The sequence below is a fragment of the Syzygium oleosum genome, unplaced genomic scaffold (assembly GCF_021117445.2).
Source record: "Syzygium oleosum isolate NSW1041296 unplaced genomic scaffold, Sole_v2.1 Sole_v2.41, whole genome shotgun sequence".
In the NCBI taxonomy this organism is placed as follows: Eukaryota; Viridiplantae; Streptophyta; class Magnoliopsida; order Myrtales; family Myrtaceae; genus Syzygium; species Syzygium oleosum.
In genome coordinates, this window is record NW_026607525.1 from 128,574 (window position 1) to 155,899 (window position 27,326).

Below are 27,326 nucleotides of genomic sequence, written 5' to 3' on the forward strand. Positions count from 1 at the left end.
TGTTTGAGCACTACTCAGGTAGTCCACGACGCCTTGCTCTTATCTGTTTCCTGCTTTGATTGCTCCATTTTCTTCTGATTTAAGTAAGGGGTATGAGAGTTCTTTTATTTTCGTTTGAATTAACTGAGTTCTGAGAGACATTTGTTCAATTTGCAGATCCGGACTGAGAAATCTGGCTTTCTTTTAACGCTCAGCTCGATCAATCTCCTATTTTAAAACAGAATAAGGATCTCTTTGGTCAAATCACTACATGATGTATATCCAATCAAGAAGAAGGAAATTGATCTCTCCCTTCTCTTTCTTTCTCTCCAATTCCTTTCTTCTCTTTTCCCTTCATTTCCCTCTCAACTTAAATTGCCAATCGAATTGCAAAAGAAAAGAACCCACTCATTCAGAAGATCCGAATTCTGGAGCGTCTTCCTCATCGACCCCTCCGCATGGAGGAGGTGATTATGAAGGTGGAGAGGAACAGCAGAAGGGAAATAACTATGAAGTGTTCTTGAGCTTTAGAGGAAAAGACACTCGTAAAGGCTTTACCGACTATCTCTACACTAGCCTTGTCGATGCAGGAATTCACGTGTTTAGAGACGACAATGAGCTCCGTGTTGGTGAGGAGATTGGTCCAGAGCTTCTCTGCAGCATTACACATTCCACGATCTCGATCGTGATTATCTCTGAGAACTACATTTCCAGCAAATGGTGCCTCCGTGAATTGGCTGAGATGTTGAAGTGCAAGAGAAGTAAAGGGCAGATAGTGTTGCCCATATTTTACAAAGTGGAACCCTCACAGGTGCATCATCTTACAGGGAGATTGGGAGATGCTATAAACGCACATAAAAAGAATGTGGACGAAATGGTTGTGAAGGAATGGGAAGTAGCACTCAAAGAAGTCGGCTCCTTGAAAGGATGGGAATCAGAGAAAATTGATAGCGGGTACCTTATTCTCCAACAAAACATTGTTTAATTTTTCATAAATAGATCTTTCTTGAAAAAGAATATACATATTGCTATCCTATACTAATCTTCATTATTATTTGACAGGCATGAAGGAACATTGGTTAAAATTGTTGTCAGAAAAGTTATGGGCGAGTTAAAAAGACTTTTTCAGCTAAATGTTCCCCAACAGTTGGTGGGAATCGATGATCATGTGCAACAGATTATGAGCAAGATAGATGATGAATTCAATGGTACAAGGATTATTGGAATTTACGGAATGGGCGGCATTGGTAAGACAACTCTTGCAAAGGTGTTATACAACAAGCTCTCTAGTCACTTTGACTATCGTAGCTTCGTGGCAAATATCCGAGAAACATCTCAGCGTATGGGTATTGAATGCATACAAAAGCAACTCATTTCTGCCATAATAGGAAGTTCATGTGATGTGTCCAATGTCGACGAAGGAGTCAGTGTCATCAAATCTCGATTTATGAGTAAGAAAATCCTCGTTCTTCTGGATGATATGGATGATAGTACTCATTCAAATGCTTTAGTTGGAGATGGAAGTTGGTTTGAAGCGGGAAGTATAGTCATCATCACAACTAGAAACAAAAGCATTCTCGATGAAGTTAGGGCGGGCTGCATGTACAAACTCAACGAGTTGTCTTTAGATCAATCATTGATTTTATTAACTAGACATGCATTTCGAAAGGATTCTTCTCCGAATGATTATGAGGTTATCTCTCGTGATGTCGTATCTACTACCGGGGGGCTTCCATTAGCTCTTGAAGTTATAGGTTCATTCTTATGTGGAAAGAGAGAAGAAGTATGGAGAGATACATTAAAGAAATTAAAGAAAGTGCCCGACAAGAAAGTGCAAGAGAAGTTGAAAATAAGTTATGAAGCATTAGATGACGAGGAGCAACAAATATTTTTGGATATTGCATGCTTTTTCAATGGATCACATAAACAAAATCCAACTTACATGTGGGACGCCAGCAATTTTCTCCCGGGGAGGGGGATTGAAGTATTGAGTCTTATGCCCCTGATTAAAATTGACAAATACGGCAAGCTAACGATACATGATCAATTAAGAGATCTTGGAAGGGAAATTGTTCGTCTAGAAAATCCAAAGGAGCCTCAAGAGCGTAGCAGATTGTGGATCAATGAGGAAGCCGTAGATGTGATTAACGGAAACAAGGTAAGACTTTTCTCTACTTGTCTTGGTCAATGAATATGGTTCCATCTTCCCATTCTTGTTTGAAATAAAATAGTTGTGAGTCTTGACTCCCCTAAACTAGCTGCTTCTACTAGCAAAAGAGCTCTTTTGATTAATTATTGTTCTTGCCTTATTCTAGAACATAATTGAGGATCAATTTCTTGGTTATGGGCAATTGATCTATATCTTTACCTAGTAATATGGTGATAAAGATACTCTCCTTTTGGTAATTTCAATGCTACAACAAAACTACAAAAGCAGAATGTTTGACAGATTACTTTTAGAGAAAACCTGACATTTACAAATTGTTGCAGCCATGCCTTCCCCAGATATTTGTTTGATGCAAGTGTTTGATGTTTGGATTCATGTTTTGGTTTCTTGTGAGGCCTTTTTTTATTTTTTATTTTTACTACTTATGAATTGTTTGGTGTGATAACTGAGACCTCCAATCATTTGTGATGATTTAGCTATCTTGGTTCCTGTATTCTTTAAGTTGGGTTAAGTGTAACTCCTAAGTATTATTGGTTGTGCAATTTAGTCGCCCATCTATTTTTGCTCTTGCTCAATATAGTCTTCTAACTTTCACTTTTTTGTGCAATCGAGGCTTTTGTGGCCAATCATTAGTTGACACCGTCAATTTGTTGATGTGACATTTGTATTTATTTATGATATATGAGCAACCATGTAATATAACCCTTTAAACATATATTATTTTCATTGTCTAGACTTTTCATAATAGGGGATAGTCTCTTTCTATGAATTTGCTAATACATTTTCTTTTTGTGACGATGTATGATTTTTCTATTAATTTCCAATAATATGTATTTGTTAAACATAGGCTATCATGTTATAATAATTATTTGTCTATTGTTCAACTCTTACTGAGCATCTTATTTTGCAAAGATTTAGTTAACATTTGTATCATCATTTTATTTTTGTGAAACGAAAATTAGTTTGGGGTAAATGTAACACGGGCCTACCAATTTGTGATTTTTTGTGACATGAAAATTAGTGTGGTGTAGAAGTGGAAAAAGTCTACTAGTTTGAGATTTTTGATATTATTAACCGAAGTAAATATGGTCTTGAATTTTGTGTGATGATAAATTTTCATTATTAGCATGAAAGTTAAAAGGTGATCCATTAAAAGCAATTATAACTAATGGAAGATTTGTACAATCATCAAACAAGCATGTGCAAATGTCATAAGTATCGTTAGTTAAGAAAAACTAAATATTAACATTGGGATGCTAAACATATTGAAATAACAAGACTATTGAAAAAAAATGCTACCGATGCTTTTCGGTGAGCATATTATCATACGAAGGAAAATATAATCAACTGAATAGAACATTGCTTAGAAGTGAAAAAAAAAAGGTATTTATGAAGTTGTTGACAAATATACAATAAATATACAAGAAACTTTTAATGTAAAAACAAGTGGCGTCTCATCTGAAAGAATAAAAGTTTGAAGGAAAAGTTGAAATCACCAAATAGATCGGTAATATTGACTCTCATGATTTGCACTCAACGTGCAATTCAACGCCTAAAACAAAAAACGAATTTGAGTTCCTGAAATATTAGGTTACGACAAAAGAAAAATGCAGAAGACTCAAGTTCCTTACGAATACAATTTTATCAATCTTCATGTCCAATTTGTTCATACGGAAGGTCTCATTAATCTATGGGAAAATTGATCAAAATTTAGATGACCACTACTACACTGTAACAAAATCAACGCGACAACGAAAAGATAGCATCAAACATATGTAGTAATAAAAAGAAAAGTAGGAATCATATATAGAGCATTCGATATTATCAATTTTCCTTCCTCGTACAATGAGAAGACCTCATCAGACAAAAAAAAATGATAAGAAAGGAATGTAAAACATATGCGTACCTTTTGCGATGACATTCTTGTTTTATATTTAGAATTGCAAACAAAGTTTACCAGAAAAAGTGAGGGATGTTACCATCGGGATTCTTTAATTTTGATACATGCATAGATGCCAAGTTTGATAGATGTATTTGGACCGTAAGTGTCGTATTGTTTCACGGAAACAGGATAGGAGTAAAGGTAGTGTTATTTCACATATAAAGGGCATGAATTTTGACAGATATATTTGAATTAGTGTATGCATGAAGAGAGGCCTTCTATTGTAGTTGCAAATTGATGCAAATTTTGGAAATTGAGAAGCTGCAAATTGCGAAGGGCAGAATTGGAAGAGGAAAATTTTTGGAACAACCACTTGAGCTTCTCATCTTTACATAGATTAGATAAATAATATGCAACTACGAATTGTCATTTCGCAAAATTGAAAGGGAGAAGTCTATGCCATAGTAGTATGACAACAAATTGAAACCAGTGCATTTTATCTTATATCAGTTGGTCTCATCTCGTCATTCAAAACTTATGGTCCACAACGTTTCCAAGTTGCAGGCCACTAGAAAGATTGACGCCCTTTCTCTTGGCGAAAGTGGTAAGGGAAGAAGATACACAGCTGAACAATTTAAAGAAATGACAAGCTTGAGGTTCCTTGAAGTGGATGGTGCGAATTTCACCGGAGATTTCCAAAGCTTACTTCCTAAATTAAGGTGGCTTCAGTGGGCGGGATGTCCCTCGGATTTTACGGCGGTCAACTTTCATCCGAAGAAGTTAGTTGTACTCGATCTGTCAAACAGTGCAATTTTGGAGGATTGGGGAGGATGGGTTCAACTCAAGGCAAGACGTAAAGAAGGCATTGAAGTATTTTCAATATAATTTTTTTTCCTTGTACGTATAACGTTTGAAAATTGATTTTCATAATTAGACTAGTCGTTTCTCTTTAATCTCATACTATTGAAGGAATACATGGCGCCCAATGAATGCATCTCTCTTCCATTTGAATTAGTCATCTGCTATTTGATAATAAAAGTTGCTTCTATTTAATCAGTAAACATTTCCTTTGAAGTGTTATTCAGAAACATATGCAGTCGGCACTTGTATATCCCCAACATTCTTTTGCAATTGATATGCTTAAAAAATATTTATATGTTGGCGTAGCCAAACACTACTAAAAGAGACATTTAAAATTTAAATAAGACAACCGTGATGGAGTCGGGGAGCATGGGTATTTTTTGAGGAATTCTAAAAGGTCAAAAAAATAAGGAGTAGTGAAAAATCACAGGCTGCCAGAGTCCAATGACATTGAGGTACCATTTCTTTTTTTCAGATGGCAACCAAGCTCAAAGTTCTCAATCTTGAGAATTGTCTATCTTTGAGAAGAACTCCCGACTTGTCCGTTTTCGAAAGCTTGGAGATTTTGATTCTTGCAGATTGTGGAAATTTGAAAACGATTCATCCTTCTATTGGGGACATCAAGACCCTCATTTCCTTGGATGTCTCTGATTGTAGAAGACTTCAGAAGCTACCGGCAGGAATAGGTAGAATGGTAAAATTGAGGGATCTTCGCATTAATGGCACTCATATACAAAAGATTTCTATTTCGAGAGATTGTTTGATGAAGCTGGAGACTCTATGTGCCACAAGTTGTGAACGACTTTCTCAACTTCCTAAATCTATGGGCTCCCTTGTCTCATTAACTCTATTGGACTTATCTGATTCAGCAATTGAAGAATTACCTGAATCCATTGGTTCTATGAAGAAGCTCGAGACTTTGGATGCCTCTGAATGTAGACTGTTAGCTCGCATACCCAGCTCCATAGGCAAGCTAGCATCCCTACAAAGCTTGTTCTTACGTCGCTGCTCCTCATTGACAGAGATCCCCGACTCGATTGGAAAATTGGCATCATTGATTGAGCTGGACTTAGGATACACATCGATTACGAAATTACCCGAAAGCATTGGGAATATGCCAAATTTGAGGATCTTGGACATAAAGAGAACTAACATAACAGAATTGCCTGATGCCATCGGGAAGTTGGCAAAACTCCAAAGGTTGGGAGCTGGAGTATGCAAAAAACTAGAACGACTTCCTAGTAATATATGCGAATTGGTTTCGCTAGAGAAGCTTTCTTTAGAAGGTTCAGGCATTTTGAGCTTGCCAGAAAGCATTTCTAAGCTCTCTTCTCTCCAAGAGCTCAATGTTTTGTTTTGTGAAAACCTCCGAGAATTACCAGAACTGCCCTCTGGCTTAACAAATCTAAGGATCACCTGCCAGAGTCCGCAGTTGCCCCATCTTTCCCATCTAACCCGTCTCAAGGAACTCGATCTTTGTAGTTGCCCCTGGCTTGAACGTGTCCCAGAGCTTCCCATTGGACTATCGCAGCTAAATATTATGAATTGCAGAAAATTGAAAGCATTGACGAATGTGTCAAACTTGAAGCACTTATCAAATTTGACTCTCCGCAGGTGCTTTGATCTCGCAGAAATCACCGGCTTGGAAGGTTCACATTGCCTATCCAACTTACATGCGGGGCAATGCTCTAAGATATCTAGGGTTGATGGGATTGAAGATTCTTCGACGTTGATGAGCCCAAAGGCATCTCCGCTTGATGGATCGCTAGATCTTTCCGATTCAAAGATTCCGCAGAGAATAGATGTCATAGCAAGTTGTGCGAATTCAGTTGAAATCCAAGACCTTGGTGGATCAAAATCCTCTCAAGTGTCGGATATCCTTAAGTGCACGTCCGCCGGACGATTGCTAGACTTTTCCGGTTTTAAATACCTGAGAAGCCTTTCTGTTCAGAATTGCAATAGTGTAACTGAAATTCAAGGCCCCGATGGATCAGAATCCTTGACATCGTTGTTTATTAGCCGGTGCTCTTCCCTTAGATCGGTGGACCTCTCGAACTTAAAGAATCCGCAGGATTTTCATTTTGACTTTTGCGAAAATTTAGTTGAAATTCGAGGGCTCGAGGGATTAAGACCATTGCAACTTTTCCATATTTATGGATGCCCGTCTCTTAGACAATCACCGGACCTGTTGCGTTTAAATGCGGTGGTGACGTAGGGGTGGAGGTGGTGATGGGGGGATCCCCTTGGAAGTGGAGGTCCGGAGGGAGGTCGGAGGGAGAGAGGTCGGAGCCTGGGCCAGTGGGGGGGAAGGATCACAGACAGAAGAAGGTGTTTCGGATCTCCTCCCATTTTCTCTTCCCATTCCCTCATTTATTATTCTTTCTTTTCTCTTCCTCTTTTCTCTTTTTTTTTTATTCCCCTGCCTCAACTTTTTGTTTACTTAACCGTTTCGTTTTCTCTCTCATCATCAGTTGCGTTCAAGAGAAGGAGAGGGAGGGAGGAAACGGAAGAAAGAGCAGAAGTTTTCGCGACTGAGGGACGGGGTTCACCGAGTCCTCTCTCGTACGTAAAAAAGCGATGGGTGCTCGCAGACTTGTTGCCGATTCCTCGAGCTCGCCTTCCGATATCCAGGAGCGGATCGAGATTGGTTAGTTCTTCTTCTTCTGATCGAATCGTCCTTTACTAGCAATTGTCCAATTTCTGATGCTTGATTCGCCTGCCTGGTTACTTCTTCTTCTGCTTTTTCCTCTAATGATGGAAAGGTTGGGGTTGATGATGTTCCTGCGGAAGTCTAATGGTTGCGCCTAAATATGTAAACAGCGAAGGGATGGCCTGGTGATATCCTTTCTGGAAGGGTACTTGTGTTTACTTATGTAGTGAAATTGCTTGATATCGGCGAGTCTTCATCACCTAAGTAACACAAAGTCAGTTTCCACCATAACCCCTTAGCTCTGGAGGAGACAGCAAACTCAATTGATAGAAGTTTTCAGGGTTTTGGTGAATTCAGTACTTGGTGCTCCTCTTCGTTCTTATTCCGGTCAATAGATCTGTTTTAGGATTTGAATTTATCTTGTATAGGGATGGATTCTTTTTACATAATAAAGAAACCTGGGGGACAACAAATTGAGATTGGGTGCCGGAAGGGGCGATTCTTTATACCGGGAGTAAGAATAACCTTTTATTGCTGGAGTTGGAAGTGGGCTCTACCTTCATGAGAGCTTGGGTTGGGGTAAATGGAAGGTCTTCTGTGCCTCCGCAAACAGCAGTGCAGCACAATGCCAACACCTTTGTACGGCAAGCATCGTTTGTGGCTGGGGACGGAATTCTTTTTTACGTAATAGTGTATAGCTCTTTATTTTTTCTATTTTTTTTCATCCTCCTGTCTTCTTCTTTTCACTGCCATCATCTGGTTTTGTGTTTGCTTTATTCTCTTCTTTACTTATGCCGCAGATACTTCTCTAGTTAACTTTCTTTATGAGATACGAGAGCTTCTTCACTGATGTGCTTCTGCTGTGGTGATACTCATGTTTTTGTCTTCTGCTTTTGAGCTTCATTCCCTCTTTTCAAAGATAACATACAGGGGTTAGTACAGAAAAAGATTAAGAATCTATCGCTTTATACCTTAATTTTCTGTAGAGCCTTATGATCATTGATCTAAAGTATGGTCCAATTTCTATCATTTAGGTTCCATCTTAACAACCTTTACCTTAAGGGTTATATTTTATACTGCAGGGATTGCCTCCTGTATGTGTACTGATTAGATCATGAACAGTCGTTTTGTGTATCTGTGACATGCCATCTATGTATAACTATCTAAAAAACGACTGTGCTTGGCATATCTACCTGGGAATTGGCTCAAGGCAATCTGTTGGGATGCAAGATCTCAGGCCTGGTGCTTGTGCTCTAGAATCTAGTATGGTGGAATCCTCTAGAATCTAGTATTGTGGAATCCTCTTCAGTTTCTCACCTTGTGTTTCTGGATTCTCTCCCGTGATTGCCCCAAATTTTCACTTTTTATTCTCCTATTCATTTATGAATCGCGTTACTTTTTTTTCATGTCTAGTTCAGGATACATTTCATGATATGTCCTTTATGGGGATTTTATAGTGCTTGTGCTGTTTGCAAGTTTTCAAATGGCTGGGATCCTCTTTATAGAGATACCTGTATTTGTATTGTACCTTGCTATTGTCCCTTTTGATTCCTTTCTTGACCATATTTTCATTCTAGAGTGACAAATTTTCCGTGCTGTTAATCAATAGTTCAAATCTAAGTTTTAATTGTGATCTAGACATTATCAAGTCATTCACTTGATTGGCTAGTGACCTACATGTCGCTGTTTTTTTATTGCCAGGCTGTGACAGCAATGGTGCAGCAGGCTATGCAATATGTTGACCAGACACCTGATCTTGAGACCAAGAAAGAGCTTATTAAGACACTTGACTCTGTCGCCACTGGGAAGGTGAATTTGTGAGATTAAACTCTGTTGCAACTTATGTTCATCAGCTATCTGCTTTTGTTTCGCGGTTTCTTAGCTAGTTTCGTAATGCAGATATATGTCGAAATCGAGAGAGCACGGTTGATCAAGAAACTTGCAATAGAAAGGAAGAACAAGGTCTTATAGCAGAAGCTACTGATTTGATGCAAGAAATCGGGGTAACTAGAAGTTGACTTCTGTTGTCACTGATCTTGTAATTGGTTTTTCGTTGTCCAACATTCCTATGATGGGTTTGAAATGCAGGTAGAAACTTTTGGAGCAACAGCAAAGACGGAGTAAATTGCCATTATTTTTTAACAAGTAGGGGTTTTTTGTATTGCTTTTAACCGTTTGTACACTATTACAATGATTGGTTTTGATCGATGGATTTTGCAAGTTTGTCTGTGCACAGATCGCCAGGATTATGTCCGTGCACATATCCTTTCCAGGAAGACCAACCCCCGAGTGTTTGATGCAGATCCTTCCAAAGAGAAGAAAAAGCCTAAAGAAGGTGAAAACATTGTGGAACAAGCGCCAGCTAATATACGTGAGTCATCGTATTCCGTCTCTTCTGGAGTTGAGATGGATATACCATGACTCATAATACGGCAAATTGGTGTTTTGCTTTTTCTAATGTTGTGTCCACTTTCTTTCAACTAATTTGTTTTTGCCGATCAAGTGCCACCTGGTATTCAGGCTGTGGTTCAAAACATGAACTTGTATGGCTTTATATATCTGGCACATACTCTTCTTCCTTTCTAGCTTTATTGCAAACTCTGACGTTGCAGCTGTACTTGATGGATTTGAACTCACATCTCAGTTTACCTCGCATTTATGTGGTTAACGATGTAGGTATTACTCACATAACAATGATTACCTTGAGATTTGTCTATACTATGAGGCGATATATGAGATTCTATCAGTAAAGGGCAACCCAGAGCAGTGGATACTGGTGAAGCTCTTTCCTTGTTAAGTCGTCACTGAGTTTTTCAAGGCACAGCTGTTCATTCTGTGATTTAATTATATGTAGGTTCTAAGGAAAATCTGCTGGTACTTAGTTCTATCACCACATGATCCTATGCAGTCAAGCCTTCATAATGCCACTTTAGACGATAAGCATCTCTCAGAAATTCCCCAATTCAGGTACTATCTTTGAATTGGTCTAGGAAATTGGTTGTACATCTTGCAATATCTCAATAATGTGCCATAGAACTTGGTTAACCATGCCTTTGATATTTTAAGGCAGGTTGCTGCTGAAACAATTGGTCACGGCGGAGGTTATCCTATGGCCTCCTCTTTAAAGTACTTTCAAAGATGAATTTGAGAATGAGAAAACATGCTAGGAGGTGCACTTGTTAAGAAGGTAGCAGAAAATCTTAGACAGGGCCCAATCATAGTCAATAGAAGAATTTCGGCTTCTTATGGGCGAGACAAGCAACCTTTGGCTGGGAGCCTCTTCAAAGAATCAACATGTAATTACAGAACTTTGTCATTTTTCTTCTTTTCATTGGATCATCATTCAGATGTGACTCACTCTATTTTCTGCAGAATATTATTGTCGTTTTGAAATACTACTCGAGGATTACCTTAAAGAGACTTGCAGAGCTGTTATGCCTCAGTATCCAGGTCTGATTATGTGGAACATTTGTTGATGTTCTTTATCAATGTCACTCTTTATGAATGATTACCTAGACCCCTCATTTAACCCTGAGCAGCCTCTCTGCCTGTGATCCCTGATTGGGGCATGGTTGCTGCACTTGGATATAAGTTCCAAAATGTGTGTAAAAGAGGTTTTGGTGCGATGAAAGCCGAAGGCTTGTCATGAATTTGAGAATGTTGTCTTCATAGTTTTGTTTCATAAACATTTCTGACCGACATATATGTGTACACTTGGTTTAGTCAACTTCTACTCATAAATTTGTTGTAGCTGTAAGTGTCATTGTCTGGCATTGTGAAACCATTTCTTGTTCCGTGGAGCCTGAAATTCTAATGCGCTTTTTCTGCTAGTATTAACACTTACCATTTCCAGTGTTCAGAAAATCTTTATAGCTGAATCACTCAAGGAAAGAGCTCTTTTTTGGGTTCTCTTACTGCTGTTGTTAAGAGCTTTAATCAATCACATGCCTCAATTTATTGTTAAGAGCTTTAATCAATCACATGCCTCAATTTATTAAATCAATACTATCATCTGATAGACAGTCCATATAATGATAAGTATACAAGCTCGTATGATATTCTATCCGCATGACCTCTTACTTCTATATTACCATTTTAGGAAGCTGAGAAGCATCTCTCCTTAATGGTTGTTTCCAAGTCCCTGGTGGCAAAGATAGACTGACCAATGGGAATTGTCAGTTTCCAAATGATAAAGGACAGCAATGAGATTTTGAACTCGGGTGACAAATTTGGAAAAGCTGCTCGACCTTGTCAAGAAAAGTTGCCACCAAATCCCCAAGGAAACCACGGCTCATAAGGCTGCTTTGAGAGCTTGATGATGTTTTTAGTTGAATGAATGATCTCTCTCCCCTTGAGCCTCCCTCTCTCTCTCTCTCTTACCGAAGAATGCTGTTTCACATTGTGGTCTGAAGTGGGGACCGGAGATATTCACCATGGAACTCTTACGTACCCGTCTTAAATTTGATTGCATATTTTGCAGGGTGACCAGATGCGGGCCTTGTTTCGGACTGAAATGATATATTGAATACACTTTCTGTATAGGAATGTAGTTTGGTCTTTTCATCTTTCTTGTTTCCTCTTTCCCCCCTCCTTTTAATTGAAGATTTGTGGGCTTTCAGGGTCCAGAACTTGTACCAATGGAACAGTCGCAGCACGAGATGTGCACTCATTTGGACTAAAATAAGCACCTTGTTACAGAATTGTGTTTCGCATGACAAATATTGCTGGTGCTTGTGTTTTTCTAACGTCGGAGATAACATTAGCTCTCCAGATTAAAGGCTTAATGAATGCTACTTTTCCATTTCATTTCACATTCGAAGTGAGCACCTGTTTCTAGGGAGCTTCATTTCAATATGATAACTGCACTTTTTATTTCCTCAAAGGACGTGATTTTTCTCCAAGTTGATACTTGATACGGAATGGACCTTGTCCTATAGATTTCCAACTCCTTCATTTTCTTCATGGAAACTGAAAAAATTGGGAAAAGCTGTGGCCACTACATCTTTTTGCTGTGGAAATAGTTATGCCCACTAAGCAAAAAGCACCATTTTACTTTCTTCACAAAGTAAATGTATTTGTCATGTTTTTTAAACAATGCGACCGTTAAACTTACTTAGCATAAGTGAGACAAAGAAAACGAGTGATTCTCAATGTAGTAACTTTTCTCGTTCTTTGTGCCGCTCAATGCTTTGGAAATTACATCAATCATCATAAGATACATTTAAAAGTTATTCTTGAAGTCCTCGTTAGCATATCAATTATTCATGAGAAGTAAATAGTTTTTCAAATCCTACATTCAAGAATGACGTGGTAGTGCCTGCTTTTCCTGACTGCTTGAATTGGGTTTTCATCATTCTGGTATAATTCAACTGCAACTCTTTTGTCTGTTCTTTTATGACTGCTCAAAGTAATTTAATGATTAACATGTGAATTATTAAGGAAGCTTGTGGAGGCAAAGTACAAAAACACTTAGGCAAAGGAGAGAGATCCTTCATCCTGCAGAACCTCCCATTGTATAAATCAGTTGCCTTTGCTCTCGAAAAAATTGCAGTCGCAACTGCGAGAGCTAAGACTGAGTTTTTGTGCTAGCCATTTTGGCCGGGCTTGTGTTATAATTTCAGGTTGAGGTCGCCCTTAGATCTCCATGCTTTCTCTTCTTTGTCGAAGGTGCGGTTTTCGAGCGCAAACATAGGTGGTAAGCAAATGTCGCGAACGATGCACATGGACTGTGTAGCGAGTCACTAGCTTTGTTCCTTCGACTTAGTACAATACTTTCTGAGTGGTTGGTGAGCGAGACTGTGATCGAAAATGAAGGAAGCAGGTGTGAATCGTTCATTCTCTGTCAGAATGACGCATTCACATCCGTTTCTTGATGGAGTGAAATTAGTCGATTCTAAAATGTTGCTCGAACGGATTGGGAGATGGCGTGGGAATGAACGCGGCACCGTTAAGCTCAAACCATTTGCATTTCTTTAGTCTTTCCAAAGAAAAGAGAAGAGCCGTGACTCAGAAAAAGCATTTTCGGTCAATGTCATCTGAGAATCAGCCGAATTTGTTTGTACCAAGTGTCTAAACAGCTTAGAAAACTATGTTTCAGTGTGTAAGCTCAACATCTATACACTAACATCGACTCAGACATGCAAAATACATTCATGACGTACGCACCATTGGAAACGACTCACGACGAGAAGAGATCGGTGTTGCACCACACCGATCCTATATCTGCTCTTCGCGAATTCCACGGATAACTCGCACGATTGCCCACGAAGAAAGGGATCGGGGCAATTGTGAGTCTTCCCGAAGAAAAGAGAAGCACCGGGACTCGGAAGAGCCTTTTTGGTCGATGCCATTCGGGAATCGGGTGAGCTTGTTCGTACCAAGAGTCTGAACCTCAAGAGCTAGAAAACTATGTTTCGGCATGTAACCTCAGCATCTGTACATAAACATCTGCCCCGACATGAAAGTAGCATTCACGATAGATGAACCACTAGAAAACGACTCTCGCGAAGAGAGAAGATCAGTGTAGCATCACACCATTATATGCTCTTCGCAAATTCCATGGATAAATCGCGCCAACGGTCTTGTGTATACATACAAGATTGTGCAAGAAGCCTGCAACTTTTGCTAGTTGAAGGACATAAAATCGACCCATCTCCGGTCGAAGCTGGTCGGGAATGGTTACTGATTTAGTCCGCTACTTCTCGGCTTTTGGTATGAATTTCGTTCTTTTAGTTGAATACCAGAAATAGGGAAGATGGTAGTATGGCAGCGAGGGCGAGCGACGAGCAGAACTCTTATTTCTCATTTTTATTCTAGAAATAGAAAAGTTAAGAAAATTTTTACTTCTCATTTCTATTTCAAACCTATTTCCGAAATCAAAATCTGTTCCAGAAATAGAAAAATAAAATTGCGTTATCAAAACGAATTTCTATTTCAAACCTTTTCCTGGGAACACAGAAAAATAAAGAAATAGAATGGTTATCATGCGCGCCCTAAATTTCTAACCACCCTTTTGATCGATGAATTACACATTGCTGGCACCATTCACATGCAAAATCGACTAAATATAAAATGCGAACGGTGTCGATGGTTGCGGCCCACCAGTCGCCCTCAAGGAAAGGAAATTTCGGGCCTGTTTGGTTCGGCTTTTGGGGAATGCATTTGCATATATGGAAAATACCTTTGAGTTAAAGGGGTTTTTCGAAATGCAAGTAGTGTTTGGTAACGTGTATTTTAAATTCACATTTGAAAGCAACTTTGGTCTAAATACCGTTTGGTAAAAATTAATTTTGTGAAGAACTTTTGCTAATATTAAAAAAAAAAAATCAAAGAAGGAAGAGCCATGGCCGGCTGGTCGCCGGCCAAAGCTCCGGCTGCCAGACTAGTCGCCGGCCAAGCTCCGGCTGCCAGATCTGGCCGCCGGCTAGCCTCGCCTGAGGTCGCGCGACCTCAGGCGTCGCCTGGGTTGCGCGACCCGGCGACCGCTGCCGGAGGGTTGCGCGACCTCGGGCGGCGTCGCCCGGGTCGCGCGAGACGGCGACCGCCGCCCGGGTCGCGCGAGGCCGGCCGATCGCCGCTGGGGGTCGGCCGACCCCGGCAAACGCCGCCTGGGGTCGGCCGACCCTCAAGCGGCGATCGCTGGACGTCGGTCGACCCTCAGGCGGCGGTGGTCGGACCCCTCAGGCGGCGGTCGTCGGTCTCAGTCGGGAAGATGAACAGTGCACGTGAACAGTGCACATTGCATTCCGAAAATGCAAGTCCCCAAAGCTCCTCCATCCCTCCATTCAGCCAAAGTCCCTTAGGGAGCTTTGGAGATGCAATTGCATCTCTTCAAAGCTTACAAAAAAAATTGCCAAACAAGTTTGCATTTGCCTAAGGGCCTTTAGAGCTCCAAAGCAGCATTCAAATGCTGAACCAAACAGGTCCTTCATCTCCATTTGAAAGATGGCCCGATCCAGTGCCCACGTAATTCTCGGGCTCGCTGGGCCGTCTTGGCGAAGTTTCAGGCCGTATCCTTACCTGCCATCGCATCTTCTCCGAGGACCAGGTCGGGCCAATCCCGATCCGGATCCGGATCCGAGATTCGCCTCCGTTCCGGCGTTTCGGGTCCCCCGATTCTCTCCTCCATTTTTTTCAATTCATTTTCCTATTAATTCCCCCCCCCCCCCCCCGGAACTCTTTCTTTTTCTTTTTCTTTTTCTCCTTTTTTTTTTTTATAATTTAATTTTCCTCTCGCGTCGGTCAGTGCGCTCAAAGAGAAGGAAGAAGAAGAGAAACAGAAGAAGCAGAAGAAGAAGAAGAGGAGGAGAAAGGTTTCGTGGGCGAGGGTTCACCGACCGCTCTCTCTCTCACCTAGGGCTCCGGAATCGATCCGTCGCCAGAGGGCTCCTGCCGATTTCCAGAACCAGATTGCGATGGTCAGTTCGCCCTCCCTGCCTTCAGATCTACGGCAATCTATGTCTTTCTTTCCGGTTGTTTTTTCGATTGATTCGTCATTTCCTGCGATTGTCCGATTCTTTATGCTCGTGGTTCGCGTGGCTGGGCGTGGCAGGAGGGCGGAGGCAACTTGGAGGCCGCCATAGAGCAGCTGCTCAACGTGGAGAAGCAGATGAGGCATATTAGTTGCCAGTTTATGTGGTGCATATTAGTTGATTATGAACTTTATGTGGAATGCGTTTTCCAATTTCACTTGAGTTGATAGAAGAGTCGTCTCAAGAAATAAATTTCTAATTAAGTGAATTCGAGAATCATAATCCGACTTACTAGCAATAAGTGACACTATGTTTTGTTGTTAGGATGGGTATATCGTTGCCAATTTGCCATGCCAGAGAACATTGTGGTTCAACGACATTGTAGATTGATTTATATGTCTCAAAGTCCCCGGTTGGAATTAAAGTGGATTGTAAAATTCATGTGAAGGAATTCGAAAAGTACACTTGTAAGAATGACCTGGGTGGAGACGATATCAGGGTGATTCATGAATAAATTTGGGTTGAACTGTAACACCCCGGGTCTACACTGTATAATATTATCCGCTTTGAATCCACTAACCCTCACGGCTGTAAAAACGCATTACACAATATAGGCCACTCAAGCCTTATCAATTAGCCCGGAACTTCCTCTCTAGGCGATGTGGGACAAGAGAGGTACCCCACTTCCCTGCGCACGTCCGAGGTAGGCACGGACGCACCGCCATCCCTCCTCCCCGCACTCCGCCACTTGACTTGGGCCGTCACATGAACGGACCAAAATATTTTATATATTTGTAGCATAAGTTTTGTCATATTAATGCATTTCGTTAAACTGTTATTTGGATCTTGAGGAGAAGCTTCAATTGCATGCACTTATAGCTCAAGACCTATGGATGGACGTAAGTGATCGCCGACACATTTTCTAGGGTTGCTTTTTCCACATTTTTTCAAATTTCATACCTCTTAAAAATATTTCGGAAAATGAATGAAAAACGGGAGGGGATATTTGGAATTCAAAATGTTGTGTCGGTATTAGGTTTCAAATATTTATCTGATTCGACATTGCCTGTGTTTAGACGGTACATTGGCAAATTAGTATTGCACAAACTCAAATCGGCATGACACGAGTTGAAGCCGCGAAGATGTAAGCGAACCATTACCAAAGCTGACAATATTTTAAATAGCGACAGCAATGCTCAGGTGGAGTTGCCTAGCACAACAATGTAAGAACGAGGATTGGAATGTTGGGCGTCCAATCGGTGCTGGCATTTGGTTTAACTCTTGTTTATAATTAATACTACTATTTATCCATCCAGTCATAACCTTAAATTGGGGCTGTGCATTTCATGCATTCCGTGCATGTCCAATTACAGGAATCTATTTGGACCTTATCATGGGACATGTGATTGTGATCGTACGATTGGGACTTCGAGCATCAAGGATTTTTTCCGTGTGTCGAAACTTTCTACTCCATATCACTTCTGATTTTGTGTATTGTATGACTAATTGAATTATCTTTTCTTTTTTTCTCTTTTTTTTCTTCTTCTTCTCTTGTTTTTTTTTTGGGGGGGGGGGGGGTGGGGTGTGGGATGGAGAGCATACTGGGATTCCTTCTCAAATCACTTGATCATGTGATACAATGTTCCATTTTAGTCTATTTCTGTGTAAGCTTTTGATCCTAGAGTAATAGGGTGGGGTTAGTCACTTACGTACTAAGCTGTTGGGCTTTTCTCATCGCCGCTTATCATTTCGGATTCTTAAGAAGCTTGCAAGGCAAGAGAGTAATGTCTGTAGCTATGAGTAAAGAAGTGAGTGTCTGCTCGGCAGCAGAAATAAGCAAACTACGAAGATATAATATAACAGGTGTCCAAGTAATCACACGTTGGGCTCTTGTAAATTGCAGTCTCTTTCTATTTAATTTCTTCATTTTTCAAATCATATATCCTAATGTTAATATTTGACTCCTCCAGTATTGTGCTGCAAAAAATTATATTTTGGTTAAGAACCGGTTGGCGGAGAATGTCAGCATGAAATATATAGTTTGACAAAATGTAATCATGACATGCTTGTTTCAAATGTAATATCTCGTTTGTAATGCAATGACATGCAATCACCAAATTCCATATCGCAAATCAACATTCAGAAAAATCAATCCATGACATTCAATGAATAGATGTCAAATTTTTCGAAAAATGGAGCCGCTTCTACCGATGTCTTTTTTTTAATATTTGAGAATAATTATTCGAAAATTATCACAAACACTGAGTTTCGGTCCATCCGTCGACTGACCACGCTCGAGGACTCCACTCATCCGGTTGGTTGGACCATTTTTGTATGTTGTTTTCATATTACTCTATGTTCACACACACATTAAACCTCTGTTTCCTCTGTTTCGCCACCTATTTGGTGCGAATTTGATTTGGTTTTTTAACTTATGAAGGAAGGCCGTGGGTGACTTCCAGGCAAGTGGAACACAATAACAAAGTAATGGCAAGTGGAACATATATTAAGTTATCCAACACGTCCAACATTTAAAGAACACGCAATCATATAATATATTTCCGAGACGACCTCCTCGCCTTCGAAGACTTTCACCAAATATTTCCTCAAACTTAGCCCCGTATTTGGTGCTTAGTTTGAATGGCATTTTTTTACTGATGAAGGAAGGCTCCAGGTAACTTCCAGGCAAGTGGAACATGATAATGGCAAGCGGAGAATATATTAACTTGTACAATACGTCCAACATCCAACTAAAATCCAATAATATAATATATTTTCGAGACGAACTCCTCGTCTACTCTCATTTTTTTTATTCTTTTCTTTTATTTTTTCTTTTTCCCTTTTCCCCTCCATCGGTCATCACTAGACCTCGTCAATGGCTGTCGGAGGTCGCCAGCCGCAAGCCTCAGGTGAGGGACACCCACGCTTGGGCTAGCAAGGGCTGCCCTCACTAAGGTCGATGACCTCTGCTTGCCATTGACAAGGCCCGACAATAGTAGCCGGAGGTAAAAATGGAAAAAGAAAAAAGAAAAAGAAAAAGAAAAAGAAGAAAAGAAAAGAAAAGGAAAGGAAAGGAAAGGAAAGGAAAAACAAAGACAAAAGTTCATAAAATTAAAAAAAATTGTAAAAACGGTCCACCTCTGCTTCTGCCGTGTCACGTAAGATAGCCGATACTAACTAGACATTAACGTCGGCGATTTCCTATCAATTTTTGCTGGAAGGACTAAATTGACAAATCGTTAAAAGATTTAAAACTAAACTTGCAAATTATCACAATGTTTAGGACAAAATTAGGATAGTTAAAAAGTTTAGAACTAAATTGACAAGTTGTCAAAAGATTCATAATTTAATTGACACAATTGAAAGATTGAGGGTTGAATTGGCCTACGTATAACATGTTTATAACTTTTTGGATAATTTTCCTGAAAAAAGTATCACCAAATATTTATTCGATTGTGGAGAATCATCCGCCGAGAATTTATATACGCGGTACCCAAAATAAAGTTCACATAAAATGTTAAATAAATTTAAGGAGAGAGATAAAAAGTGATTTACGTGTGGGATAATGACTAGATAATCTGTAGGCGTGATGTGGCATGGAGAAATGTAGTTCGAGAAAATTGTTTCTGAAGGGATTTATTTGGAGAGTTATTTTCCTAGACCAATCTCTTTTGAGAAATAAATAATAGTTTGATCGTGGACGGAACAAACTCACGCGTCCCCCAGACATTTCTATTAACAAAATCCTCGGGGATAAACGGAATCTCTTGTTAGCACGAGGAGCATGGAGCACTGCTAGTTGGTTTTCTTTTCTATTTTGTTTATTAATAGAAAAGGCCAGCCAAGTCACGACAGTGGTGGCTGGATCTCAGATCTCAATGAAAGCACATGGCATGCGCCTTCCTCATATAATGCTGAGCATCGGTGGAGATCCCAGTAGGGGCATGAAAGTATAGCTCGTTAGTTCTCTTTTCTATTTTCTTTCATTAAACTCGGAGCGTGAGTGTTGCGCGTGATTGCATGTGCGCATGTAAGTATTTGCTCGTCGGGTTCCACACACCTTCCGCATGATGCTGCCGAAATTTCGAGTGCAATGACTGTTCTTTCTGCGGCATGCCTCACAGCGGTTCAGTTAGCGTGAAGAGTCTTGGACCAGTGGATGGCAAGAACTAAGCCTTGTTCAAAGCGCGCACGGTAGAAAGTGTTGTGTGGTGTGTAGGGAATCCAACGTCGAAGACTGAGGATTGGGGGAGATCATAGCCTTAGGTGAATTGTGTTGTTTGAGCACTCCTCGCTTAGTCGACGACTCCTTGCCCTTCTCTGTTTCCTGCTTTGATTCCTCCATTTTCTTCTGATGAGTTGTCTGAGAGTTTCTATTTTTGTTTGAGTGTAGCTCCAACTTTGAGTCCGGAGAGACATTTCTGCTTTTACCAGATCCGGGATTCCATATTTCTCTCCTCTGTTTCCTCCTCCATCAATCTCTTTCACAGTCCTCTCGAGATGAAAAGAAAAGAGCCCACCCATTCAGAAGATCCAATCTATGGGGAGTCTTCCTCATCGACCTCTCCACAAGTAGGTGATTATGAAGGCGGAACCAAAAGGCCAAAAGGAAATTATTGCGAAGTGTTCTTGAGCTTTAGAGGGGAAGACACTCGCAAAGGATTCACCGATCATCTTTATAATAGCCTTGTCGATGCAGGAATTCATGTGTTTAGAGATGACAATGAGCTCCCTGTTGGTGAGAAGATTGGTCCGGAGCTTCTTTGCAGTATTGCAAATTCTAAGATCTCGATCCCGATTATTTCGGAGAACTATGCTTCAAGCAAATGGTGCCTCCGCGAGCTAGCTGAGATGTTGAAGCGCAAGAAAAGTAAAGGGCAGATAGTGTTGCCCATATTTTACAAAGTGGAACCCTCACAGGTGCAACATCCGACAGGGAAATGGAGAGATGCTATCGATGCGCATAAAAAGAATATGGACGAAATGGTTGTGAAGGAATGGGAAGAAGCACTCCAAGAAGTCAGCTCATTGAAAGGATGGGAATCGGAGAAAATTGATAACGGGTACATTATTCTCCAACAAAACATTGTTTAATTTTTCATAAATAGATCTTTCTTAAAAAAGAATATACATATTGCTATCCTAAACTGAAATTCATTGTTATTTGATAGGCATGAAGGAACATTGGTTAAATTTGTTGTCAGAAAAGTTTTGAACGAGTTAAAAAGACTTTTCCAGTTAAGTGTTCCTAAACAATTGGTGGGAATTGATGATCATGTGGAACAAATTACGAGTTTGATAAATGCTAACTTCAATGGTACACGGATTATCGGAATTTATGGAATGGGCGGCATCGGTAAGACAACTCTTGCAAAGGTGTTATACAACAAGCTCTCTAGTCATTTTGACTGTCGTAGATTCGTGGCAAATATTCGAGAAACATCTAAGCACAAGGGTATTGAATACGTACAAAAGCAACTCATTTCTATTGCAAGAGAAAATTTTGATGATGTGTTTAATGTTGATGAGGGAATTGATAAAATCAAATCTCTATTTACAAACAAGAATGTCCTCATTCTTCTCGATGACATGGATGATGATACTCACTTGAATGCTTTGGTCAGAGACGGTACTTGGTTTACAGCAGGAAGTGTAATCATCATCACAACCAGAAATAAGAGTATTCTTGACAAGGTTGGGGCAAGGCCCATGTATGAACTCAACGAGTTGCCTTTAGATCTATCGTTGATTTTATTTAGTAGACATGCATTTCGACAGGATTATCCTCCAAGTGATTATGAGGTTATCTCTCGTGAGATTGCATCCATTACTGGGGGGCTTCCCTTAGCTCTTGAAGTTATAGGTTCATTATTGTGCGGAAAGAAAAAAGGAGCATGGGAAGATACATCAAAGAAATTGAGGAAAATGCCTAATAAGAAAGTGCAAGAGACATTGAAGATAAGTTACGATGTATTAGATTTTGATGAACGACGGATATTTTTGGATATTGCATGTTTTTTTATTGGATCATCTCAACAAAGTCCGATGTATATGTGGGATGCTTGTGATTTTTTCCCTGGGATGGGGATCGAAGTATTAAGTCTTAGGTCCCTAATTAAAATTGACAAAGATGGCACGCTAATTATGCATGATCAACTGAGAGATCTTGGAAGGGAAATTGTTCGTCTAGAAAATTTAGAGGAGCCTCAAGAGCGTAGCAGACTGTGGATTTATGAAGAAGCCCTAGACGTGCTTGTCAACAACAAGGTAAGAGTCTTCTGTACTTGTTTGGGTCAATGATGTGGGTACACCTTCCCTTTCTTGTTTGAAATAAAAATAATTGTTAGTTTTATATCCCCAAAAACTTGCTGCTTCTACTCGCAAAAGAGTTCTTTTGATTAATTGCTGTTTTTGCCTAATTCTAGAACATAACTGAGGAGCAATTTCTTGGTTATGGATGATTAATATATATCTATACCTAGTAGTATTGTGATGAGGATGCTCTCCTTTTGGTAACTTCAATGCAATGATAAAAACTACAAAAACAGAATGTTTGACAGAGTACTTTTAGAGAAAAACTGACATTTATAAAATGTTGCGGGCATGCATTTCCCACATATTTGTTTGATGCACGCATTTGATGTTTGGATTTGTCTTTTGGTTTCTTGTGAGGTCTTCTATTTCTTTTTTCTTTTACTTAGTATTGACTTCTTATGAGTTGTTTGGTATGATAAATCAGACGTCCATTCATTTGTGATGATTTAGTGATCTTGGTTCCTGTATTTGTTAAGTTGGGTTAAGTGTATCCCCTAAGTATTATTGGTAGTGCAATTTAGTCCCCCATCTATTTTTGTTTTTGCTCAATATAGTCCTCTAACTTTCACTTTTTTTTGCAATCGAGCCTTTGGGGTCAATCGTTAGTGGACATCGTCAATTTGTTGATGTGGCATTTATGATATATGAGCAACCATGCAATATCACCCTTTAGTTATATATTATTTTCGTTGTATAGACTTTTCATAATAATGGATAGTTTCTTTCTATAAATATGCTAATACTTTTTATTTTTGTGACGATGGATGATTTTTCTATTAATACCCCGATATTATTTATTGTTAAATATAAGCTATCGTGCAATTATACTTATTTGTTTATTGTTCAACTTTTAGTGAGCATCTTATTTAGCAAAGATTTAGTTAACATGTGTACCATTATCTTATTTTTGTGAAACGAAAATTAAATTGGGGTAAATGTAACAGGGACTATTAGTTTGAGATTTTTTATGACATGAAAATTAGTATGGGATAAATGTGGAAGAATTCTACCAATTTAGGATTTTTGGTATTTTTAAACAAAGTAAATATGGTTTTGAATTTCGTGTGAGATAAATTTTCATTATTAGCATGAAAGTTAAAAGGTGATCCACTAAAAGCAATTATAATATGTGGATGATTTGTACAAGCATCAAACAAGCATGTGCAAATGTCATGAGTATCGTTAATTAAGAAAAACTAAATATAAACATTGCGATGCACAACATAATGAAATAACAAGACTATTGAAAAAAAATGCTACCAATTCTTTCCAGCGAGCATATTTTTGCATGAAGGAAAATGTAATCAACTGAATAGAACATAGCTTAGAAGTGAAAAAAAAAGGTATCTATGAAGTTGTTGACAAAATTACAATAGACATACAAGAAACTTGTAATGTAAAAACAAGTACCGTCTCATATGAAAGACTACAGGTTTGAAGGAAAAGTTGAAACCACCAAACAAATCCGTAATATTAACTCTCGTGATTTGTGCTCAGTGTGCATCACCTAAAACAAAAAACGAATTTGAGTTCCTAAAATATTAGGTTACAACAAAAGAAAAAGGTAAAAGACTAGAGTTCCTTAAGAATACAATTGTATCAATCTTCATGTCCAATCTGTTCATACGGTAGATCTCATTAATCTATGGGAACATTGATCAAAATTTAGGTGACTACTACTACACTATAACAAAATCAATACGGCAACGAAAAGATAGCGTCAAACATCTATAGTAATAAAAAGAAAGTAAGAATCATTTATAGAACATTCGATATTATCAATTTTCCTTCCACGTATACTGCAAAACCCTCAGCGAAGAAACGCATGATAAGAAAGGAACATAAAACACATGAGTACCTTTTGTGATGACATTCTCATTTTCATTTTGATATTTAGAATTGCAAACGTAGTATACCAAAAAGAATGGGGGGATTCTACAATTTGGATTCCTTAATTTTGATACATGTTTTGATGGCAAGTTTGATGGATGTATTTGGACTCTTAGAGTCGTATTGGTTCACATATGCAAGATAGGAGTAAATGTAGTGTTATTTCACATATAAATGGCATGAATTTTCATAGATATACTTGAATTAGTGTATACATGAAGAGAGGCCATCTATTGTAATTGCAAATGGATGCAAATTTTGGGCATTCAGAAGGTGCAAATTGCGAAGAGCATAATTGGAAGAGGAAAACTTTGGGAACAACCCCTTGAGCTTCTGATCTTTACATAGATTAGATAAATAGTATGCAACCATAACATGTCAAAAACAAAATTTAAAGGAGAAGCCTACGCCATGATAGTATGACAGCAAATTGAAATCATTGCATTTTATTTTACATCAATTGATCTCATCTCATCATTTAAAACTTATGGTCCACAATGTTTCCAAGTTGCAGGGCACTAGAAAGATTGAGGCACTTTCTCTTGGCAAATGTGGCAAGGGAAGAAGATACACAGCTGAACAATTTAAAGAAATGACCAACTTGAGGTTCCTTCTAGCGGATGGTGCGAATTTCGCCGGAGATTTCCAAAACTTACTTCCTAAATTAAGATGGCTTCAGTGGGCGAATTGTCCCTCGGATTTTACTGCGGCCAACTTTCATCCGAATAAATTAGTTGTACTCGATCTGTCAAACAGTGCAATTTCGGAGGACTGGGGAGGATGGGCTCCACTCAAGGTAAGATGTAAAGAAGGCATTGAAGTATTTTCAATATAAATTTTTTTTCCTTGTACATATAACATTTGAAAATTGATTTTCATAATTAAACTAGCCGTTTCTCTTTAATCTCATACTATTGAAGGAATACATGGTGCCCAAAGAATGCATCTCTCTTCCATTTGAATTTGTCATATGCTATTTGATAATAAAATTTGCTTCTATTTAATCAGTAAACATTTCCTTTGAAATGTTATACGAAAATAAATGCAGTCAACACTTATACATCCCCAACATTCTTTTGCAATTGATATACTTAAAAAAACATTTATCTATTGGCGTGGTCAAACACTACCAAAAGAGACATTTAAAATTAAACAAGACAACTGTGAAGGAGTCAAGGAGCACAAGCATTTTTTGAGCAATTCTAAAATGTCAAAACATAAGGAGTAGTGGAAAATCACAGGCTGCCAGTGTCCAATGACATTGAGGTACCATTTCTTTTTTTCAGATGGCAACCGAGCTCAAAGTTCTCAACCTCGAGAATTGTCAATCTTTGAGAAGAACTCCCGACTTGTCTGCTTTCGAAAGCTTGGAGATTTTGATTCTTGTAAGTTGTCAAAATCTAAAAGAGATTCATCCTTCTATTGGGGACATCAAGACCCTCATTTGCTTGGATGTCTCTTGGTGTAAAAGACTCAAGAAGCTACCGGCAGGAATAGGTAGAATGGTAAAATTAACGGAGCTTCGCATAAATTACACTGATATACAAGAGATTCCTATTTCGAGAGGTTGTTTGATGGAGCTGGAGACTCTATGTGTCGAATGTTGTGAACGACTTTCTCAACTTCCTAAATCTATGGGCTCCCTTGTCTCATTAACTCTATTGGACTTATCTGATTCAGCAATTGAAGAATTACCTGAATCCATTGGTTCCATGAAGAAGCTCGAGACTTTGAATGCCTCTGAATGTAGACTATTAGATAACATACCCAGCTCCATAGGCAATCTAGCATCCCTACAAAGCTTGTTCTTACATGACTGCTCCTCATTGACAGAGATCCCCGACTCGATTGAAAAATTAGCATCATTGACTGAGTTGTACTTAGGAAATACATCGATTACGAAATTACCTGAAAGCATTGGGAATATGCCAAATTTGAGGATCTTGGACATACATAGAACTAACATAAAGGAATTGCCTGATGCCATCGGGAAGTTGGCAAAACTCCAAAGGTTGGAAGCTGGAGGATGCAAAAAGCTAGAACAGCTACCTAGTAATATATGCGAATTGGTTTCGTTGGAGGAGCTTTCTTTATATGATTCAAGCATTTCGGGCTTGCCAGAAAGCATTTCTAAGCTCTCTTCTCTCCAAAAGCTCGATGTTAAATATTGTGAAAAGCTCCGAGAATTACCAGAACTGTCTTCTGGCTTAACAATTCTAATTATCACCTGCCAAAGGCCGCCGTTGCCCAATTTTTCCCAACTATCCCGTCTCGAGACACTCGCTTTTTATAATTGCCCTTGGCTTGAACATGTCCCAGAGCTTCCCATTGGACTATCGCAGCTTCTTATTGAAGGTTGCGGAAAATTGAAAGCATTCACGAATTTGTCAAACTCGAAGCACTTATCAGATTTGCATCTCACCAATTGCTTTCATCTCGCAGAAGTCACCGGCTTCGAAGGTTCACATTGCCTATCCAACTTACCTGCAGGGAAATGCCCTAAGATAGCTAGGGTTGATGGGATTGAAGATTCTTCGAAGTTGATGAGCCCAAATGCATCTCAGCTCGATGGATCGCTAGATCTTTCCGATTCAAAGATTCTGCAGAGAATGGACGCCGCAACAAGTTGCGTGAATTCAGTTGAAATCCAAGACCCTGGTGGATCAAAATCCTCTCAAGTGTCGGATATCCTTAAGTGCACGTCCGCCGGACGATTGCTAGACTTTTCCAGTTTTAAATACCTGAGAAGCCTTTTTGTTTGGAGTTGCAATGGTGTAACTGAAATTCAAGGCCCCGATAGATCAGAATCCTTGACATATTTGACTATTGGCGGGTGCTCTTCCCTTAGATCGGTGGACCTCTTGAACGTAAAGAATCTGCAGCATTTTCGTTCTTTCATATGCGAAAATTTAGTTGAAATTCGAGGGCTGGAGGGATTACGACCCATGCGAGAATTCATTATTTCTGGATGTCCGTCTCTTAGACAATCACCGGACCTGTTGCGTTTAAAGGCGTTGTCCCGCTGGAAGTGAGGGAGGTGGGAGGGAGGGAGGTGGTCTGGGCCAGTTGGGGGTGAGGATCACAGACAGACAGAAGGTGTTTCGGATCTCC

General features: G+C 39.4%; 3 protein-coding genes across 3 annotated transcripts; all 3 read left to right on the plus strand.

Annotated features, from left to right (window-relative positions):
- Nucleotides 1-27,247, plus strand: LOC115693886 (disease resistance protein RPV1-like). The gene is made up of 5 exons (XM_056306012.1): nt 1-18; nt 20,404-21,073; nt 21,182-22,277; nt 24,724-25,011; nt 25,502-27,247. The coding sequence occupies exons 2-5, from the start codon at nt 20,511-20,513 to the stop codon at nt 27,245-27,247; spliced, it is 3,693 nt and encodes a 1,230-aa protein (XP_056161987.1). The 5' UTR covers nt 1-18; nt 20,404-20,510.
- On the plus strand, nt 130-964 carry LOC130136062 (toll/interleukin-1 receptor-like protein). Its single transcript, XM_056306083.1, has one exon. The coding sequence runs from the start codon at nt 251-253 to the stop codon at nt 962-964; it is 714 nt and encodes a 237-aa protein (XP_056162058.1). The 5' UTR covers nt 130-250.
- On the plus strand, nt 7,921-9,621 carry LOC115669559 (26S proteasome non-ATPase regulatory subunit 12 homolog A-like). The gene is made up of 3 exons (XM_056306089.1): nt 7,921-8,178; nt 9,241-9,348; nt 9,439-9,621. The coding sequence occupies exons 1-3, from the start codon at nt 8,101-8,103 to the stop codon at nt 9,508-9,510; spliced, it is 258 nt and encodes an 85-aa protein (XP_056162064.1). The 5' UTR covers nt 7,921-8,100; the 3' UTR covers nt 9,511-9,621.
- Nucleotides 27,248-27,326: the final 79 nt, after the last annotated feature.

Excerpts from the sequence above, each read along its gene's own strand:
- LOC115669559 (XM_056306089.1), top strand. The coding sequence starts at position 8,101 with ATGAGAGCTTGGGTTGGGGTAAATGGAAGGTCTTCTGTGCCTCCGCAA. Across the intron at positions 8,179-9,240 it reads AGCACAATGCCAACACCTTT|GCTGTGACAGCAATGGTGCA; the intron begins GTACGGCAAGCA and ends TTTTATTGCCAG. Across the intron at positions 9,349-9,438 it reads ACTCTGTCGCCACTGGGAAG|ATATATGTCGAAATCGAGAG; the intron begins GTGAATTTGTGA and ends TTCGTAATGCAG.
- LOC130136062 (XM_056306083.1), top strand. The coding sequence starts at position 251 with ATGATGTATATCCAATCAAGAAGAAGGAAATTGATCTCTCCCTTCTCT.
- LOC115693886 (XM_056306012.1), top strand. The coding sequence starts at position 20,511 with ATGAAAAGAAAAGAGCCCACCCATTCAGAAGATCCAATCTATGGGGAG. Across the intron at positions 21,074-21,181 it reads TCGGAGAAAATTGATAACGG|GCATGAAGGAACATTGGTTA; the intron begins GTACATTATTCT and ends GTTATTTGATAG. Across the intron at positions 25,012-25,501 it reads GAGGATGGGCTCCACTCAAG|ATGGCAACCGAGCTCAAAGT; the intron begins GTAAGATGTAAA and ends TCTTTTTTTCAG.